Source organism: Monopterus albus, unplaced genomic scaffold (genome assembly GCF_001952655.1).
Source record: "Monopterus albus unplaced genomic scaffold, M_albus_1.0 scaffold339.1, whole genome shotgun sequence".
NCBI classification, from domain to species: domain Eukaryota; kingdom Metazoa; phylum Chordata; class Actinopteri; order Synbranchiformes; family Synbranchidae; genus Monopterus; species Monopterus albus.
In genome coordinates this window covers 749,727-769,696 of record NW_018128219.1, presented here as the reverse complement: position 1 = coordinate 769,696, position 19,970 = coordinate 749,727, and the positions used below count along the sequence as shown (strand labels likewise).

General features: G+C 41.4%; 2 protein-coding genes across 3 annotated transcripts; one reads left to right on the top strand and one right to left on the bottom strand.

Moving 5' to 3' along the window:
- The first annotated feature begins 1,333 nt into the window (after positions 1-1,333).
- Positions 1,334-4,566, top strand: agr2 (anterior gradient 2). The gene is made up of 8 exons (XM_020624827.1): positions 1,334-1,436; positions 1,807-1,928; positions 2,031-2,094; positions 2,197-2,249; positions 2,488-2,564; positions 2,869-2,932; positions 4,098-4,181; positions 4,296-4,566. The coding sequence occupies exons 2-8, from the start codon at positions 1,814-1,816 to the stop codon at positions 4,343-4,345; spliced, it is 507 nt and encodes a 168-aa protein (XP_020480483.1). The 5' UTR covers positions 1,334-1,436; positions 1,807-1,813; the 3' UTR covers positions 4,346-4,566.
- Positions 4,567-7,184: 2,618 nt separating this feature from the next.
- tspan13b (tetraspanin 13b) lies at positions 7,185-18,281 on the bottom strand. 2 transcript variants are annotated; one of them, XM_020624796.1, is made up of 6 exons: positions 18,049-18,281; positions 13,797-13,964; positions 11,800-11,880; positions 9,553-9,666; positions 9,250-9,357; positions 7,185-7,839 (listed from the first exon to the last, which is right to left on the bottom strand). In XM_020624796.1, the coding sequence occupies exons 1-6, from the start codon at positions 18,109-18,111 to the stop codon at positions 7,765-7,767; spliced, it is 609 nt and encodes a 202-aa protein (XP_020480452.1). In that variant the 5' UTR covers positions 18,112-18,281; the 3' UTR covers positions 7,185-7,764. The 2 variants fall into 2 exon arrangements, with proteins under 2 accessions (XP_020480452.1, XP_020480451.1); XM_020624795.1 differs by having other exon boundaries at positions 7,185-9,357.
- Between the last annotated feature and the right edge of the window lie 1,689 nt (positions 18,282-19,970).

Here is a 19,970-nt window from a genome sequence, read left to right as displayed (position 1 = left end):
CATCGCAGGTCATTGTGTTTCATGATTTCATTTTTTGCTTTCATTTTTCTATTCCTTGCAAAGAATTGGAATCTTGTTAAAATGCTACACAAACACAGCTTTTAAAATATACTAGAAGAGAATTATTAGAATGCAATGATGAATACAAGTTGATGGCACTCAGGAGAGGACATGCTACACCATTAAGGCAGCGGTACGGGCTGAGTGTGTGTGGAGTTGCTGTTCCAGGATACAGGGAAAGGATGGAGAGACAGACTGGTTGTCAGGAGGCCCAGACCAGGCTGGGACTGAACAAAGCTGCCATTGATAGCAACCAGGTGACAGTGAACTCCCTGCTGCATTATACTGTTAAAGCTCAGGCAGAATAGGTAACACACCACACGTTATAATGTGAATTTGTTCATAGAGCAAACCTTAGATGCTTTTTCCAAACATGTTTTATAATGTGAAAGGCTCAGTCTGTCTAAAGGGATAGAGGAATCCACTGATTTCAGTCAGTAACTCATAAAGGTTTCCTGTGATGGCTCTGTAGCTCGTCATGTTTTACTGCTCATGGCTGTGGTTGTGTCACCTAGAGCTCAAACATCATTCAGTGTTCATCTTCATGACTTAATGAATATGTTGACTTTGTAGGAAAGACAGGTTCACTTGGACAATAGTGCCTTGAGCCAATCACGTAAAGCCCGATCATCATGCAGCCTGTGCTGGCATTTCTCAGCGTTAGGGTGACTTGTCCTTGGACCCACGCCAAGCATCCCGATTCACCGCATGCAACGTCTGCGTCCAACTGGACAGTGTCCAAACCGCACCATGTAAGGCGGTGTTAATGATTAACAGAACAGAAACCCATGCAAAGGTGTGCAAACCTGTGTCTCTTCTACAACGGATTCTACCCGTTGTGTGCAGAGTTTCCTGCAAATTCCCTGTTAAATTCCAATAATTTGAGAGTTTCCATCAGTGATAAGCCACATAGGTTACACCACATTACAATCTTCCGATACAATAACTATGGATTACACAGCGTACATGAACACCATTTATGAATGATACAAATCATTTAGATTTTGTTCCTATTATTAAAAATTGCAAATTGTATTACTTACAATAGGCACTAATTATGGCTGTTTATATGCCGACTTTAAGGTTTATTTCCGTCATAACTTAAAATGTTTACAATCGTGATGTTACAGCAGGACGTCTTTAGCAATATACACGGAAACATACAATTAAACATCTCCTCAGGGGAGTTTGGTTCGCAAACAAACCCGTTTAGGAAGTTCCGAGTCACCGTGGCATTCCGGCAGAGAAGACGCGTGGGGGATGGGCACAGGGCGCGCCCGCAGGGGAGCTAATCCTTAAATAGGAGACAGGTGAGAGTGGAGGTAGCCTACGGCGCATCGATCCACCTGCATTCTCACCGGACTAGTCGGGAACGGGTAAGATACAAGAGCCTGCCCTTAACTTCCTTACAGCAAGCAGCAGCAGGTTTACTGGAGAGCAGTTCATTTTTAAAGCATCTTTACTTTCACTTCAGTCTAAAATGCTCTTTACAGTCAAGTACTTGTGTTGGAAAAATGCTTAGCTTATCTTAAGGTTCAGTTAGTCAATCAGAGAAAACAATCTTTGGAAAAATAAATACAGGCTTTCCTGTAATAGGAACCACTGGGAGACTTAGAAAGTTGAAGCTTTTTTCATTCCTGACAAACATGATGTCATTTCCATAGGCAACTGTTTCTTCCTTGAACAGTGCAATAAGGTCAAGATGTGTGATTAGTTTCCCGGTTTTGTCTGTTCCTCCTGTTGCAGTAAGCCTATGAAGATGATCAAAGCCATGTTCTCTGTACTTCTGGTCCTGGTGGCTGTGTCTTCTACCTTTGGGAAATACATCCCAAAGTCTGGCAAGAGGATCCCTCAGACTCTGTCCAGAGGTCTGTGACAATAATTTGTCCCTCTAAAGCTGAATGACTGAGACTAAAGAATAATATAAGAATTATAGAGCTTGTTCTTTAACGGTGTCTGTGTCTGTCCAGGATGGGGTGATCAGCTGATTTGGGCTCAGACCTATGAGGAGGGTCTTTACTGGTCCAGGTCAAAGTAAGAAATCATTTTAACATTGACATCAAAATACTGGTTTAACACTGACACTGTTCACTGAAGCTTATGACTGAATGTCAGTGACGCTCATTTGCCTTTTAGAAACAAGCCTCTGATGGTCCTCTTTCACCTGGAAGACTGCCCCCACAGCCAGGGTAAGTCGAACCCCTGGACAATGTCTAGCTGCAATTATTCCAACTATTAAGTTGCTCATGCAGAGAAGAAATGTTCTGTTGAATGAAGAGCTAAACCTGTTTGAAGCTGAAGTAGGCATTTGTTTGCTCACGTGTGACGCCGCCCCACACATCCTTGTGGCGTCCTACACCAGGATCATGTGCTAATTAATAAAATGCTGTATTGAGTTGAAGAATTAAAAAGCTCTTTTTCCTGCAGCGCTGAAGAAAGTTTTTGCTGAAGACGATGAGATCCAGAAAATTCTCGATGAGGACTTTATCGTCCTGAATTTGGTGGTAAGTCACAGGACTTTTCAGGCTGCCAGGCTACAAAGGTTTTAAGGTGTACAATACTGCACCATAAGCAAACTGTTCACCAAATATCATCACACTGTCATTCAGCTGTAGCAAAATTGTGATTGCATGGAAATGAGCAACAGCACTTTTTTCAGACTGAGCCCCTGATCTCTCATGCCAAATAAAACTGTTCTGCCATACCAATGAGCTGCTTTAAGAACCTTTAAAAACTCTGAATTCCAAGATGGTTTACTTCAGATTTGGATGTTGATGTTTGATAAAATGCATTTCTTCTCCCTTACAGTATGAAACCGTAGATAAAAATCTCTCTCCTGATGGAAAGTACGTTCCCAGGTTCCTTTTTGTGGGTAAGAGCCACAGTTTGTGACACAACTATTACATATTCCTGTTATAGGTTAGATGACCTACCTTCAAAATAGCACGTTGTTTCCTGTGATAGCAAACAGGCCTACTACATTACTCGGTTTTAGTACATTATGAGAGTGCACAACGCTATGACCTGCAAGAGTCTTTATTCAGCACTTCATCTATAATGTAATTTTCCTTTTGGGGACAAATAAATGTTGGCATTCAGTCAAAAAAACTAAAATGTTGCAATAGAGTACAGTATCCAGTCAAGGACTTAGTATTTCAGTTCATTACCTAAGTAATACTGCAATTTAAACATGCTAAATTACGAGTAAAGTTTTGCTTTGAAAATGTCACAGAAGTAAAAGTACAATCTCAAAAGAAGTGATATGTAAAATTATGCTCTATAGATAACAGCTGTCATATTTGTACATTAAGTACAGTACTTGAGTAAGTGTACTTAATTAGTAAAGTATTTGGCCAGTCATGCATACAAACTGTATGTGCAACTACAAGCAAACACATTTATGTACCCGAGGATGTAACAGAATACTGAAAAGTGGCCACAAGTGACTATTGCAGAATCATTTTAAATGCTAAAACATAGCACAGGCTAACAGCTACATTTTCCTCTCATTAGCAAAGATTCCTAAACTCCTGGCCGTAGCAGCAAAACCCCTGAGTGGATTCTACTGAACACGAGTGTGTTTTATAACTTAGATGCTCAACTTAACATCTGGATAAGGATGGCAAAAGTTAATAGTTATTATTTAAACTGCTTCTTGACCCACAAACAGATGGATGTGTCCATGCAGTTTTAAATCAGGCACATATTACTGGCTGTGGTAAACGGTCTTACACTTGTACGACGCTTTTTTCTGCATTGCAGCACACGCAAAGCACTTTCACACTTTTTGGCCATTCACACTCACATTCACACACTAATGCCATCATCGGGACATTTGGACTCTACCTCCTGAGCCACAGCCGGCCCTTGGTTTTTAAAATACTCAGAGACATGTTTATTTTCCAAGTACACACCGTGTATAACAAAGTTAACTTGCTGACAGTGGTGTCACTTGCAGTTCAGCAAACTCCTGCCTGCTCTAAGATAGCACCTGCACTGAAGACTTTACTCACCTAATACTAATAATATCTCCTCAGACCCCACAATGACCGTGAGAGCTGACATCACTAGTCGCTACAGCAACCGCATGTATACCTATGAACCAGGTGACCTCCAACTCTGTAAGTACAAGTGCTAACACGCTGTGAAGCTTGAACAGATCTGTCCTCTGCCAGCTGTGCCAGTGTCTGTGGAACAGACTGACTAAATGTGAATGTTTCTTTCTCCTTCTTCAGTGAAAAGCAACATGAAGAAAGCCAAGAAGCTCCTGAAGTCTGAGCTGTGAGCATCACACACATGCGTGACGTGTGACCTGATCCAGAGTTTATTGTCACCTCAGATGCCAATAACATGCTGTCACTACCAGTTTACACTTGGAAAACTAAGCACTGGAATGTTTCTTCTCTTCATCTTTGCTTAAAATGTTTCACCCTTGAAGTTCTTTCATGATTCTTACCTTTGTTATTATTGCTGTATATCCAGAATGCTTTTTGAATAAATATGGTACATTCATACAAGGTGCATAGTGTGCTTATTTGGCAGACATGAATAATACTCATGCTAAAAAAGTATGATATTTCAGTACAGAAGTACTCATGCTATTAATGCTATCATTACTTGTTGTGCTACTATACTAGATAATGAGTATTTTAAAGGGTTGGACAAAACGAAGGAAACAAGTCTTCTGTGTCAGTATAGAGCCTGCTATTTTGAAGTAGATGTGAGAGAGCTCCACGAGTCAGGTAGGATGAGGTTTACAGCACAGCAGTGTCTTGCCCAAGGACACTTTCACACGTGGACTGCAGGCACTGAGATTTGAACCTTTAACCTTCTGGTTGGGAGACAACTGCTCTACCCACTGCACTGTCGCCTCCTAAAACTAATATCTCTGTATTTTGCTGACTTTCCTGAGAGTGTGGTGACCCAGTACTTGTTGAATCTGTATGAAACTGACCTCTTGAAACAGGAGGGACAATATTCATTGGGATTGAGATTTACCAAAACTTAGTGTCTGGGTTACATTGGCCCGGTCACATCCGCTGGCTACACTAGGAAGCAGTAATAGATTTCTTGTTCATCTATTATTGGTGGGAATAAACTGTTGCACTTTTGACTCATTTTGAGCTGACGATCAGGTTTAAAGGAGCCGACATATTTAGTATCCGAGTTAAACTGTGAACATGATTTTTATTTAAATGAGTCTGTGAGGTATCTATCCCTGCTGTGTGAGTAGCATTGTGTGTACGCATGTGTTTAACATCCTGGATGGGTGGGTCCACACTTCCAGTGTTAAAAGCATTTTCTTGTTGTTAGGTTACTGAGGCTCCACTGAGACCAGTGTTTTGTGTAATGAACCCCACAAAGAAATAGTGCAGCACTAGCTGGCTGATCAGGACTCTGTGCTTGCAGTAACACAATAATCAACTGTGCTTTGATGGATCCTGTCACAATGTAAATGTAAAATACAGGTTTTTATTGAATGTGCAGATCTTGTCAAAGTATTTAAGAGGAAACCTGCACAGATACAATATTTTACAGCCACCTTTCTCATCCTTAAGGACATCTCTGCTCTAGCAGCAGTCACACCTGCAGCCTGACAGCCGATCCTGCTGTGCAGTCATTAGAATGGTTGTCTTATTTGTCTAAAACCATGTTTTCTTGATTTCTCCCTCCTTGCATCTTTTCATGCACTTCCTGCATGTTTTACACTGAAGGGACAAGGATAAGACACAAAGGAAGGAAATGAGACTGACATTTTAAGGTAATGAGAAGTACCCCAGCTCACAAAATAGACAACAGAAGGAAAATTACAGGTCCTATCAAAACAATCTCATCACTATTGGTGCAAGAAGGCTTCAACAACACTAATACCCATTTGTGACGATACTCCATAATACCTAGGATTTATTGCAAATTCCATGCAGCCCTAATCTCTACTTGAATGAGAATTTCTGAGTCTTATGATGAAACTCAGTGAGAGAATGACATGCCATTCTCTGTGGTTTTGGTCACCACACTCAAAAACATCATATCCTGTCACAATAACAAGTCTGTTTCCTGAGTCCTGACAAATGTATCTGCATGGCGCCGACCACGGCTGCCTCAGTCGTGTGCTTTTATTGTTATTGGTTTTCTGTGACCCTGCCCGGATTACTTTAACCAGGGGCAAGCTTCTGAACATCCAACAGCTCACCATGGACATGTTTTCATGGCTAGCAGAAGCTGTTTGGACAAATTGTGGAGCAGCAGCTGTTTTTGGAACTTGGAGGAGACACTGGAGTGAGAAGTGGGCCAGTGCCCTCGTAAGGCTATGACACCTGGTGTACTGAATGCCACTTCCTGGCCATACATCTAGCTAATCTCCGTTCCCTACCTAACAAAATGGATGGACTCTGTCAATTAGACTAACTCTGATTTTTTTACATTCTGCGTCATTGTGCTTTGTGGAAACGTTGCTAAATGACTTGATCCCTGATGAGGCTGTTCAGCTGCCGGGATTTCAGACCTACAGAGCAGACCGTGTGAAGGAGCTATCTGGAAAAAAGAGAGGAGGCGGCATCTGTTTTTACATTAATGCAGGTTGGTGTAGGGACATTACAGTGCTGGACAGGACATGTAATGTGGACCTAGAGACATTATTCATTAACTGTAACCCTTTTTATTCTCCTGGAGAATTTTCCTAATTTGTCCTGGTTTGTTTGTGAAAGCTCACGGTTGATAGAAGAGAGGCAGAAAATGTTTTAAAAGCTGAAGGATACAGGCAGTGGGTGTCTGAATGTTTGCTTAACTAGTTAAGGTCGAAAGAAAAGAAAGTTGAAGATTTGAACAGTCATTCTATTCATTTCAATGGGATTTTTTTAAGCTAAATATTTTCAAAAAGTATAAAAGGTAGAAAAAAGTTTAGTACAAGCAATAATTTCCTCAAAGAGCTGAACATTTACATATTTTAATGGTTTTTCTAGCTGATACTATGCAGAAGCAGTTAGCTACTAGTTGCAAAAATGTGCAGAAGAAAAAATGGCCAGATGTTTATGGATGTAGGATAACAACAGTGTGAATGCTGCTGAACAACATCCACACAACAAAACCAGAGAAGTGGGAGTTTTTTCTTTCTTAGTGTTTTATTGTGGTTTACAGTACAAAGGCTGAGACAGGTGGTTTACAGTCATCATTGCAGTTCTCATACTGTGGTTTATGTTTGCAGAAGAGTCATGCAAAAGGCCAAATACACAGCACACAGCTAGGCAAACCAGTGAGACGCACACACACACACAAGAAAACATATATCGTCCTCACACAGTATTTATACTTTCATGCATAGTCAAATAGTCTGTCAAATCAGTACGCAGAGTGTGTTCAGTGGGATCAGCTGTTTTATCGAACAAACCAACAAAAAGAAAGAGTCAGTGTTCAAGGTCAGCATCAGGCAGGGTGTAGAAATACTTCTGGGATTCTCAACAAACTGCTGTAGACAGTATTCCCTCTCTTTTGCACACATGTGCTGACCGTACTAAAAGTTTATGTTTAGTGTGAGACGCTTCTTTTGTAGAGCTGCCATGCTGAAGGCACTGCACTATTCCTTCACACAACTGGCTTTCATAACACACTGTATCAGCAGCAATTGGCTGAAACACACAGATCAGTCAAAGCGAGTCCACAGAGGTGAGGAAGTGACAGAGTCAAGGGGCTGAAGCTAGTGCTGTCTCACAGGAAAGCACTGGGATTTGCTCTGGGATCCTTCTGATTCCTGTAGTGATACGTGAGCCAAACACCCAGAATCTGACACAAGGACACAGTCATTAAGTAGCAGTCAGACACTACAGCACACATATCAGTAACCCCTGTTAAATCTGTGTGAAAGAATGAGCCTGGCAGTGTGTTATATTCCCCTTTTAGCAACACATGTGCCACAGAGCTCCACCGATGTTCAAAAACTATTAAACACACATCAGTGAACCACACTGCCGTGCTGGGTGACATGTTCTTTCATTACCACGAATGCATTGTCGTTTATTTTGACTCAGTCCCACATCCACCATCCTGCAGCCCCGAATGCTCCCTAAAGCACCACCTATGGATTAATCTAGTACTGGCCCCAAACAAAGCACTATTTCTTCTGTTTGGTTGATAGAAACTACAGTAAGCTAAGTGTTTAAGGAAACTCCTGAACCTTAGTGGTTATTTTTAACAGTTCAAGTCAGTAGGAACCAGTATGACTGGAGCTCAGTGACTGGGGTAGAGAAGTCAAAGTACTGAGAGACTGGTTTGGCTCTGAACAGGGGGCTTATTGACTAAACTTCTTCTACTACTGGTACTACTGCTGCTATGACTAGAATTACTAACAGGGAAGCGATCCTGGACTGAAGGTGAATGCCACTGTTAGCTCAGTGGCCCGCATCCAGTGGACAGTCTGTTTTGGTGCATGTCATCCTGCTCTAGTTAGTTTTTCTCTTTTCTTTTCAACCCCGATGTCTCAGATGTTCAGGTCAGTGTAGGACTGTGTCACTTTGGGCTGGGGACCCTTATTTACTCCTCTGTGGTGAAGTTGGTTGTGATGTAATCAGTGACCTCTACAACTCCTGCTGCAACTATCTGCTGTTATTGCTGATCTTACTACTGTTACTGCAATAAGAGCTACTACTACTAGTACTAATACTATTAATTAATACTGTTAATGTGAGGCTGAATCTCATTGTCCTCCCTGAGGTCGTCAGTCCAGAACCCTCAGACTTACATCACCTGTAAGTCATTGAGTGCAAAAGTCTGCAAGGCCTGGAAACTGTAAACAGGAATGGGACAACACTTTGTGACTGAGGCTGTCCCATCACCATGACAACGCCAAAATGACACCATAGTTCTAACTGTCGTGGGTTTAGAACATTTTATTTGATGTTTTTACTTTCCTCACAGCCAAGACACTTCAGGGACCGACTGGCTGGTATGTACGTGGTTCAGGCTCTTGCCTTACAAAGCAGATGAGAGGCAACTGCCACTTAGCTTACCTAATCAATTTAATACATGTTTTTATCAAAATGGCATTATTAAACAAAAAAGAAAATACATATTTGAAAGTGGGGATAAAGGGCTCAAAATGAAGGTGAGAGAGTGCCTCAAAGTCCATGAGTCTGTGAGCTGGAATTGGGCCTTAATCTTACAACCTATTACAGCATGGTATCTGTTGTAGCTCACCTCACTGAAGCTGAAAAAGAAGCTGATTCCTCCTACAAAGTGCAAAACCTCCCCAAGTTCCTGGATCTTATCTGCACAGGGCGAACAGGAGTGGTTTGGAAAACAGGCCTGCAGGAGAACAAGAGACTCAGTACTTATAAGTCGAGCAAATGGTTGGAGGCTTTTGTAATTTCACATAGAGTTTTACTACCTTTCTTCAAATGATTAAATACTAACAATGGAGAAACCATAAATCTATTTTATTGTGCGGGAATGTAACAGAGGTCAGGAAACATTTCATAATGAGCCCCAATTCAAACTCACAGCATCACAGGAGCTGCTGGGGTCCACCTGTTTGAAGCCACAGCAGTTGAGACTCTTCTGCACATCCCTCTGAGTGCTCCGAGAGTTATTCCAGCCCACTTCCAGTAGGTGATCCTGCAGGGTGCACACACAGGGGCAAGAAGAAGCATTGCTGTTTGCTTGACAGCATTTTGACATTGACAGTGTTTTTGATGCATTTATTTATTGCTAAGAGAAGATTCCAGGATATTATTGGAGATTATTGTTGTTCCACAACATGACAATAGGCCCAGAGTCATGAAGAACTATGTTCAGAGACAAGAAGAACAAGGAGTCTTGTATCAGATGGTATGGCTTTATATAAACATGGCTGTAATTTCTACTATATGCTAAAACCAAAATACGGTTTAATAAAATCTGAGAATGTGCACTATAGCCACATGTAGTTTTTTAAAATTGTGGAGTATAGAAGAAATGGGACAACAATTTCTATAAATTTGTCCCAAACATTATAGATGGTATAATAACAATAATACTGAAATAAGAGGAAACTGCTGCAGACATTCTGCTGTTGGTAGACGAGGTATGTCAGGGAGGACAGTGCTAACCACTGCACCACCGTGTTGCCCTGGCAATAACATTTCAGACACATTATTATTCAAAGCAGAATATTCTTAAACATATGTGGATGGGAAGATTAATAAATATGGGCCCTGAGTATGATAATTTCCTGGGAAGTCCTGCTACTTGACTGCAACATTTGATTTTCATCAGTAGCATTAGAAAAGTCTGCACAGTCTGTCTTGTAACTGTTTGCAGAAGCCAAGAAGTGCCTAATATGTCATCAAAATGTCTACCAGAACAGCAGTCCCTTCATGAGTAACACCACAAACACAAGCACTTTCCAAGAAGGGAACATGATATTCACCATCGCCAATGAGCTGTGCTGAATTAGTGGTAATGGCTGATGTCCCCTGAGGCTGCTGAGGTTTTGTCTGCGTTTAGCTGTTCACATTCATTTCTTTAGTGGTGACTGGCTAATGCATCATTGATCTGAGACCTTAATGAAAAGGAGAGGAAAACGTTCTATGGCTTCTTATACCACATTCACAATCAATAAGGCCCTTTCTGTATGGAGGTAAGAAAAAAGAGGCGCGCAATCTGAAGGAGAATAACAAACTTATTACGAGAGCTGGACACAGGATCTCCAGCATTTCAACCCATTTCCCCCAGTGGCCAACTATGGTATTACAATGGAAAATCCCCCCTGGCCCAAAGGTATTTCCTCCATAGACCACAATGATTAAAAGACACGTTTTAAAATCATTGACATGACACCTCAGTCTGCAAACCCATTTATCACTCTTTATTTAATCTATGGACGTTTTTGTAAAACGTGACTTTTATTTCTGTAATGACATTACAATGTAAAGTCTATGAGCCAAGCAGAAGTGTACAGGTGAGGCCTGCAGGGAAATAATGGTTCATGCACCACAAGAGAAGTTTTCATTCAAATGGTCCAGGGATCCAGCTTTCCTTAATACATCCCTGGTTGGTACTTACTATTTGGGCCAATAAACATTGATTGCAAACTATTTAGTGTCTAAATGTGTGTGACCAAATAATGTGAGGTGAAAATTCACTGTTCAGTTGAAAAAAACCATAACAGCAGTTGTTCAAGTTGGCTGGTTAGCAATGCACCTAAGTAAACACACAGAATCAAACAACAAAATAGACCAAGAAATATTTTTAACCTTGTTAAAGGCAACATGTTATGAAAAACTCACAGTTTCAATGTTTGTAAATTAGGACTTAGCCATGCTTAGCAATGTCCCTGTTTTCACTCTTAAACCACAGCTTGGCTAACAACATCCTGAGTCCAGGTCTGACCTTAAAGTGGAAATAGGAAAAACTGACTTTTTCAGTGTTTGTGCACATAAATCTGGATGTTGGTTGTGCCTACTGAGCCACAAAATGTTAAGTCAGACAACCCAGTTACTTGGTGGCTGTCTATGTAAGAAAACATGCTTCAGCAAGCTGTTTAGATTTGGCTCCCTTTTCTATTTAAGGAGTTACATTAGCATAGCACTGCCCTCTCTGCAAGTAAACATGGGACCTGCTGTATTGGTGACTGCACTGACCAAGACAAATTACTGCATCAGCCCAAGTTCTATCCACTGGCAGACCTTTGCACAGGACTGTAATTCTAAAAACTAACATAATTGTCCCAATTAAAGTTTCTAAAGGAAAAGAAGATTTTGATCTTACCCGTTGCTCTCTGTTGATAGCCAGACAGGCGCAGGAAACAGAGAACTGCACAATAAACACCATGAACAGGATGATCATGTACTGAGCTCCACTATCAAGGAACAACAAGCACACACCAGTCTAAACCACTGTACTAGAATCATGTCTGCAGCTTGTAGGACTGGAAGAGAGCATGATGTGAAAACAGCTTAAGACTCATAAACATGACATGAAAATTCATTACCAACCCCAGCCTTTCCATAATTTACAGACACATGTACTATAATATATCTTTCTGTCCATGTACGTAAATACTGCCCACTCTTGTTACTGAGAGTCACATCGGTTTCAGAACTTTAGTATTTCTAATTCCAGATACTTAGGTTCACAACATAAATCAGCAAACAAACTTCAAAGCATATCAGGTAGTATGACTGTCTCAGCACACTATGCAAAACCGCTATATTTTATTTCCTCGAAGTTAAACAGATTTTGTACATTGTGGTTCACATTTGTGAAATGTTCTGTGATGGTTACACTGAAAGCCTAAAATCGTACTTGCATTATACTGAAATACATGCAACAGAACTACAAAGTTGAAACTATAATCATGGCCACCGTATACTGCAGCTATCAGGGAATGAGCATTTCAGCATTTGGGGAAATGCTCTTTGTTTCTGAGAGTGACATGAGAAGAGTCATAATAATCTCCTATGTATATAACAAAGGTGGAGTCAGGATGTGGTAAGCCCTAGTACTAAGACTGGATGTAAGGAGAAACAACTCGCCCGGCTATGTATTTAAGATGAGATTTAGAATAATCTTCTCAAATCCCTCTTAGAAATAAAGAAAATAAAAAAGGTAGTGAACTGTCCTTTTCTGGGGGCGGTGACCGTGGTGCGGTGGGTAGAGCAGTCGTCTCCCAACCACAAGTTTGGAGGTTCGACTCTCGGTGCCAGCAGTCCACGTGTCGAAGTGTCCGTGGGTAAGACACCAAACCCCCCCGATGGTTAGAGCCATCGGTTGAGTTTAGTCATCAGCCCTTATATTTGCCTGCCTTTTTCTCAGTCACTTGCTGTTCATCATCCTGGATTCTGTACCTGGTCCTCTCAAGTGTACACCTGAGATCCATTTCGCTGTCTTTCCGCCCCTGGTTCTTACGCCTTTGCCTGTTTTGTAGAGCTGTTTGTCTACACACTATCTGACTGTTTTGTCACCAGTTCCTGGATTTGTTTCTCCTGTGCTCAGCGCCCTACCCTCTCTCCTGGCTAATTGAGACTGTCTCCACCTATAAGTTTGGACATTTCACCTGTCGCCTCCACGGACTTGTTAATTGTTCCCTCGTTGCTATCGTTTGTACCGCTCCCTGACTGATTTGGTGTTCCATTCCCCCATGCCCATAGGTTTAAGCTGTCAGGTTGAGCATTAGGTTGCTGTTTTATTTGTTCTAATTTTATTAAACTGTTTATTTCCTAAGACTCTTGTCTGGGTCTGCATTTTGGGTCCTGTCCTAGTGGTTATATTCCGGATGTTTAATTTGGCTAGATCAGCGTGGTAACTTGAGATGCACAGCGAACCTGCTCTGGAGAGTCAGATGGAAAGTTGTCACCAGCCCAACTACTGACCAGTGGAAAAGTCCTCATTCCTACAAGATTCCAAAATGGAAAATGTTTTCCAATAGCGACAAATATGAAGGAGCAATTTTTTTTTTTTTTTTTTTTTTAATGATCAAACTGTTTTGTTCTAGGCTTTCCATGGGTCCCTCTGGTTTAAAGACAGAACTTATAACAGAGTTCACAGCACTGAAGCACTACATAGCTGCTTTAAGTGACCAAAAAACAGACAAAAGAAATGGTATCAGTGCTTTTTCTTTTTTTATGTAATAATGGATTCCCTTTTAAATACTGATCCAGTTTAACCACCTGACATGTAATATCAGAAATGGTTTCAAACATTTATACCGTCCTATATAAGCTGTGAAACAGCAGAAATAACATCATGAGCAGCATGAAGGATACAAAGAAGAGCAGGACCTGGTGATGTTTCATGGCTCCGATGAGACCGGCCAGGGCCACAAAGAAGAGGAAGACCCCCACACCAATGACGCCTCCTACCACTTGGAAACTGGAAACCAGGCCAAACCACTTCCCCCATGCTGCAATGCCAATCATCAACAGACTCACCATCTGCAGGGCAGACATGCAGACAGATGCTAGAAGTACTGTTTAAGAGTCTGTAATGCATACATACAGGAAATGTAATTCATAATACATTGTGTGATAATAGCAAAATTAACTTAGAACCGCACACCAATCCATTAATTCTATGTAATATCTTATGCTGCAATGTCATGAGCAACTAGAGCTGTCAGATGAATGTAGTGGTGTAAAAAGTATATTTCATTTATTACAAATAGGCCTGTATAACCCCTCTTATGATTTACTAGTGTAAGCAGATACAGCAGCACACAACTTGAGTCAGAAGTTTACACACACACACACACACACACACACACACACACACACACACACGGGTTGAATTTGAGCTTCTTTTTTTTTTTTAAACCACGCCACAGACATGTTACAAACTCTCAATTTGGTAAGTCTGTTAGGATGTGTACTTTATGCATGACATATTTCCCACCGTTGTTTACAGATAAATTATTTCACTTGATTCAATACATCACAATTCCAGTGCGTCTGAGGTTTACATACTCAGATGACTGTTGCTTTATACAGACTGGAAAATTCCAGAAAATAATTGTCATTAAGGCCTATCTTCAAACTCGGGCCCTCTTTGCTTGACATCATTGGGGAAATTGGCCAAGACCTCAGGAAAAAAAAAACGGTGGACCTAACCCTATTCAAATTTTATTTGTATAGCACCAAATGACAACAAAAGTCATCTCATGATACTTTACAAACTAAAGTCTAGACCTTACTGTCACTATTATTACAGAGGGAAAACCCAACAAATCCCCCTTGAGCAAGCACTTGGCGACAGTGGGGAGGAAAAACTCCCTTTAATGGAAGAAACCTCCGACAGACCCCGGCTCTTGGTGGGCGGGCTTCTGCCTCGACTGATTGGGGTGAGTGGAGAGAGAATATAAGCTTGAACATAAGAAAAAGAGGCATGAATCAGCAAACCTTTTTGTGCTCTACAAGTCCCCAGAATTAGCGAGGGAGCTGCCAAGAAGGGCAGGTGGGGAGGGGTCCAGTGCCAGAGTAGGCGGTCGACAGAATAGGGGGCAGCCCGCTGTCAAAAGAAGAAAAGGAAGAAACAGACGGGGAAGAGAACAGGCAGCCTGCTGACCGGGAGACAAGTCAGCAGAGGAAAAGAAGAGGAAACAAAATCAGCCCAAATGCGCAAAACGAGAGACTGTAGTTGTGACCCCTGCCAGGAGAATACCAGCAGCCTGCATGGCTGCAGTGTGGGCATGAGCGAGTGACCCTGCCAGGAGTCCCTCAGCACCTAGTCTCTTGGGTGGAGACCGGTTCATGAGAGGCAAGAAGAGCAGGACGGACTGGCAGACTGCGGCCCAAGTGCCATCGGAATCAATCAGGTGGAGAGGACTGTCCTGCAATGAAATGATCCAGCATCCAATGGTGAAGCAAGACAAAACTGCTGATGAGCAGGCACACATGGACAGGGCTTTGGCTGTTCAAACAGGAAGTGGAAGTATGGAGATTTGAGTGAGATAAATAGCGTGATAATGTGAAGAAATGTAGTTAAATGATCTCCATTATATTCACACTTGCAAATTTTCCAACCAAAAGCCAACTTCATAAGATTGTCATTAAGATGATTCTGAACAACTACTGTACCTGGCCTCCATGGAATTCTGTCAAAACAATAAGAACATTGAAAAGATTCTAATGTGGAAAAACTATCTCGTATAACTTTGTATTTCCATTCTGGTAATCTCTTTATTTCCTGTCCCTGGTTAATAGTATTTACCCTATTTCGTCTAGCTATAGTAGCTTCATGAATCAAAGTCTCATCACAATTTCCACACAAAACAAACACTCTGGGGCCTGTACCACAAAGCGAGATTAGTGGCTTATCCAGCTAACTCTGGGCTCAGCTCAGGTTTTCTGATACCGCACAGCTGGCTCACTTTAATCAGGCTAGATCACCATTTATTATATGGTCCACGACTAACCTAGCTTTAGAGGATCAGATCCAAACCTATCAACACCCTGAGCACCAACCAGTCAGATCACTGGAGAACCTAAGCAATTGTTCTTACTGGATCCTGACAGGGTCAGAGTCTACATTAATGTGATAAGAACTAAAGGTCAAGGTCAAAGTGTTTATTTGTCATATGCACAGTTAGGAAATGTGTTTCCCTGTACAATGAAATTCTTACTTTGCCGTCCACATGAATGCCACACAATACAAGTGATATATAAAGTAGATGAGCAGTAACACAAATCTAAATATGCAGTAAGAAGCACAATAAAAATACAACAAGAACACAATATAATGTAGAGAGAATGTATGCTACATCAGAGTTGAGTGTGCAAATACTGAGCAGTGAGTGTGCAATTATGCATGTGCAAACAGAATATGTGAATATACGAATATGAAATTACATGAGGTAGATCCTGGGTCAGCTGTTTAGGAGTCTGTTGGCAGAGGGAAAGAAAGAGTTTTTCAGTCTGGAGGTCCTGCATTTCCCCCTTCTGAGCCTCTGACAGGAGAGTAGGGGTATGAACAGTCCGTGCTGGGGGTGGGTGGGGTCCTTGAGGATGGAGGCAGCTTTCCTACACAGCTTGCCGTGGTAAATGCTCTGCAGAGAGGGCAGTGGAGTCCTGGTGATCTTCTCCACAGTCTTTACCACTCTCTGCAGGCGCTTGCGGTCCATAGCAGTAGTGCTGCCATAACAGACAGTGATGCAGCTGGTCAAGATGCTCTCGACGATGCAGCTGTAGCAGTTGCTGAGAATCCTAGGCGACTAAACTAAACAGATATCGGTAGAGCAGTGATGTCATTGCGCTGTCTCAGGCTTTCTGGATCTCCAACAATCTGCAGCCTTGATGATGATCAGCACTGTATCTAAATGCACAAGATTATTTGATTATGGACCGAATGGCAGCTGTGAATAATGCCAGGAGACTGTGATACTGGTCTTTTATTAGAAGAACACTGTTAAATATTTCCCATGATTATAAATGAACATGTGACCTGGCTCCTCCCCAGTGTCCTCTCCTCTACATCAGTTTCTTCATCAGAGAAAGGAGAAAAAAATGCTTTGAAAAAGACCCTTAACATAATATTGTGATAATGTATGGTATATTCTTAGCCTTGGTATTTGAAAACTGTTTCTACAGTTTCTTATCCTAGTTCTGTGACTACAGTTCACCTTCCGTAACATCACTCTGGCAGTAAACTCTTCTGTCCAGATGGCTCACAGTCCATCTTGTATTGTTTTCAGTGGCCTACTTCACTCATGGTGCTGATGCTGCTTCTGATGCTTCTGTCACATGAACGCGCTCATAGCCTGGTAGGAAAGCCCAAATTTAACAGAGCCAGTCGATAAACGGCTTTGTGGCCCCGGTTACCCAGGATGGGCGATGTTGCGCTCAGTGAAGCTAGAAACCGAGGAGAACCAGGTGAAGTTGAACTGGCTTCGTGGTACAGGCCTCTGGATTATATCAGACAAACACATTTTAGACAGGGTAGCATATGTTTGTGGTTAGAAATTCTGTCTATACAACAGAGAGAGGGCGCATTAACATCTGAAAGTTTAAGTGGAATCCTGGTTATAATCATTTTACATCTTAATTTAAAGGGTAAACCACCAACAGTGCTTAAAACATGAGCATGTGTAAGATTTCAATCAGACCTAGAATTTCTGAGGACAACGTTTTCCTATTTCAGTTTAAATGTTGCACTGGGAGTCGAGGCCTGCGGTGATATGAGCCACCCGGCAATGAGCTGACAGGGCGCTCTCTGCGGTGCCATGAATGTAATGGGTGGAAATACTCTAACATTTAAAACCTTAAACGATGGACCCTACAAACACTTCCACCTTTAAGCAGATTCTAAAGTTATCCGTCGTTTGTTTTTCCTGATGGATGAGAATCTGATACTGGCACCAAGAAAGGCTAATCGATTAAAGCAGTGCCTGGACTCATGTTGTTCACGTCAGGACGCATCCTTCACTGTATCTACACACTCACAGGACGAATAAAACCCCATCTTTATTTATAAAATCGGCGGTACATTAATCCATATGGTAGCCTTAATTCTGCTGTGGATACTCACAACATAGAGGATGTTGAGCGCGCACAGGGAGTGTTTGGAGCAGGTGAAACCAGCGCAGCCCATCTTTGTCAATTAGAAAAATAAATAAATAGGCTACAATGAATCTGTACAGCAGGTGTGTGAATAAATATCTCAACTCCAGAAATGAAGTTCAGCTGGAACCGCTGGAACGGACGGTCGCGCAGCGTAAAGTCTAACTTGTGAAGAACGCAGCGTAAAGCGTCAGTCACAAAGAAGACAGGGCTGCGGAGGAAGTTGGATGTCGAGCCTTCAAAATAAATGTATGTCGCGTCTCACCCTGTAATGAGTGCACTTGGTTATGACCTCGCGCATTTTGGAGTTTTAGCAGTTAAAGAGAAGTAGTAGCTATAAGTGTTTTTGTTATAAAGAGACATGATGCAGATTATTATGTAACCTATAAAGCAGGAGTTTGGTTTTAATTAAACCTTTGAGTGATCATTAAAAGAGGTTCTCATTACCAAATTATATGATTAGTGGTTTGCACTCTCAGCTGAAGTATGCACTGATCATGTTACACAGAGATAACTTAGTATGTTTCTGTCAGGGAGGGGCCATTTTTCTATTTGCATTTTGAAGAGCCCATTCATGGTGGAAACTCCTTCTGTGTCTGTTATATAGGCTACATTAAATAAGGTCATAGTCATTTTTTTCATAATAATGAAAACACTGGAAACCATGATGAAGGTTAGTACCTAGGCCTCACACTTACCACAGACTTGGAGTCATGCATTCTCCTTTTAAACATATTTTTGTACAAAGTGTCTAAAACTGCAGCTGTTAAAAATTTCAAGTCCATTTAAAAACTGACTGTTAAAACAGGAAAATACAGGAGGATGTTCTGTACGCAGTGAGTGTTTATGTGACCAAACATACGAGTCGATGTACAATTTCACATTCATTCAACAAAGGCTTTGCTGTAGACTTAGTAATATTAATGTGATTTTGAGTAAAAGAATGATAGGCTGATTTTGTCTATCTAACCCATTTAAGTTTCTCTGTTGATACAACTTGACACGTTCCGTTTCAGCCCTTGTAAAAAGTTAAACGGTTTAAGGCAACAGGTTTCTGTGAAATTTTCTGGCAATGTCAACTAATTTGTGTTGAAAGTGTATCAGCCTTCAGTGTAATTGATGTAAATGTTACAGGCACCAGTGATTGTAGATCTAATAGGTATTTTGTTTTGGGGTGTTTGACGAATTCACAGTTCCTGAAACTCCATGCTTTTATTTTGAACTCTGGTGTTGGTGTGGTCACTTATTTTAACTTGATACCTGCTGGCCATATGACTCGATGAGGGATGGACTCTAGGGCATCCAGCCTGTTGATTGGCTACGAGAAGTACTGTTCTATTCTCTGAAAACCTTCCAGAAAGATTCGGGATCAGTGGGCCTCTCCTGTCTGCATAGACACCCATACAAAGAGTAGTCGGGTTTAATTTGAATCACTGACAAGTGAGGTTTCATGTTACTCACACTTCATTTATGATTCATCATCACGCCTGCTGTGCCTGAAGACAAGCGTTTCAGGATCGCGCGCACATACACACATTCACACACAAAGCTACAGTTATGTCAGAATAGTAACATTAAAAATGACAAATGCACAGTAATTCTATTGGATGGTTTTGATTGTTCACCAGAATTACTTAATATCTTGCTAAGAAGTAAGATTCAAAGTCTGCTCCTGTGTGCTCTGCTTCAAGGTTAGAAGATAATGTTGACTCTGAGAAGGGTACCTTGACACCAGTTATTTTTGTATTAATTTTGTGTAAGAATTATGTCTTGTAGGATATGGTCTGTCTTACCATGCTAACTCTGAGAGACGAGGCAGTCCAAGTAACTTCAAAACAGTGCTGATTTATTCAAAGGATCACAGGTAAAATTAACATTACACGCTCAAGT

Bases quoted from the DNA above. Each gene is read 5' to 3' on its own strand.
- agr2 (XM_020624827.1), top strand. From the start codon at position 1,814: ATGAAGATGATCAAAGCCATGTTCTCTGTACTTCTGGTCCTGGTGGCT. The intron at 2,250-2,487 runs GTAAGTCGAACC...TTTTTCCTGCAG, and splicing joins AGACTGCCCCCACAGCCAGG to CGCTGAAGAAAGTTTTTGCT. The intron at 2,565-2,868 runs GTAAGTCACAGG...TCTCCCTTACAG, and splicing joins TTATCGTCCTGAATTTGGTG to TATGAAACCGTAGATAAAAA.
- tspan13b (XM_020624795.1), bottom strand. From the start codon at position 18,111: ATGGGCTGCGCTGGTTTCACCTGCTCCAAACACTCCCTGTGCGCGCTC. The intron at 11,881-13,796 runs GTATCCTTCATG...AGTGGAGCTCAG, and splicing joins ACCAGGTCCTGCTCTTCTTT to TACATGATCATCCTGTTCAT. The intron at 9,358-9,552 runs GTGAGTTTGAAT...GTTCTCCTGCAG, and splicing joins CCAGCAGCTCCTGTGATGCT to GCCTGTTTTCCAAACCACTC.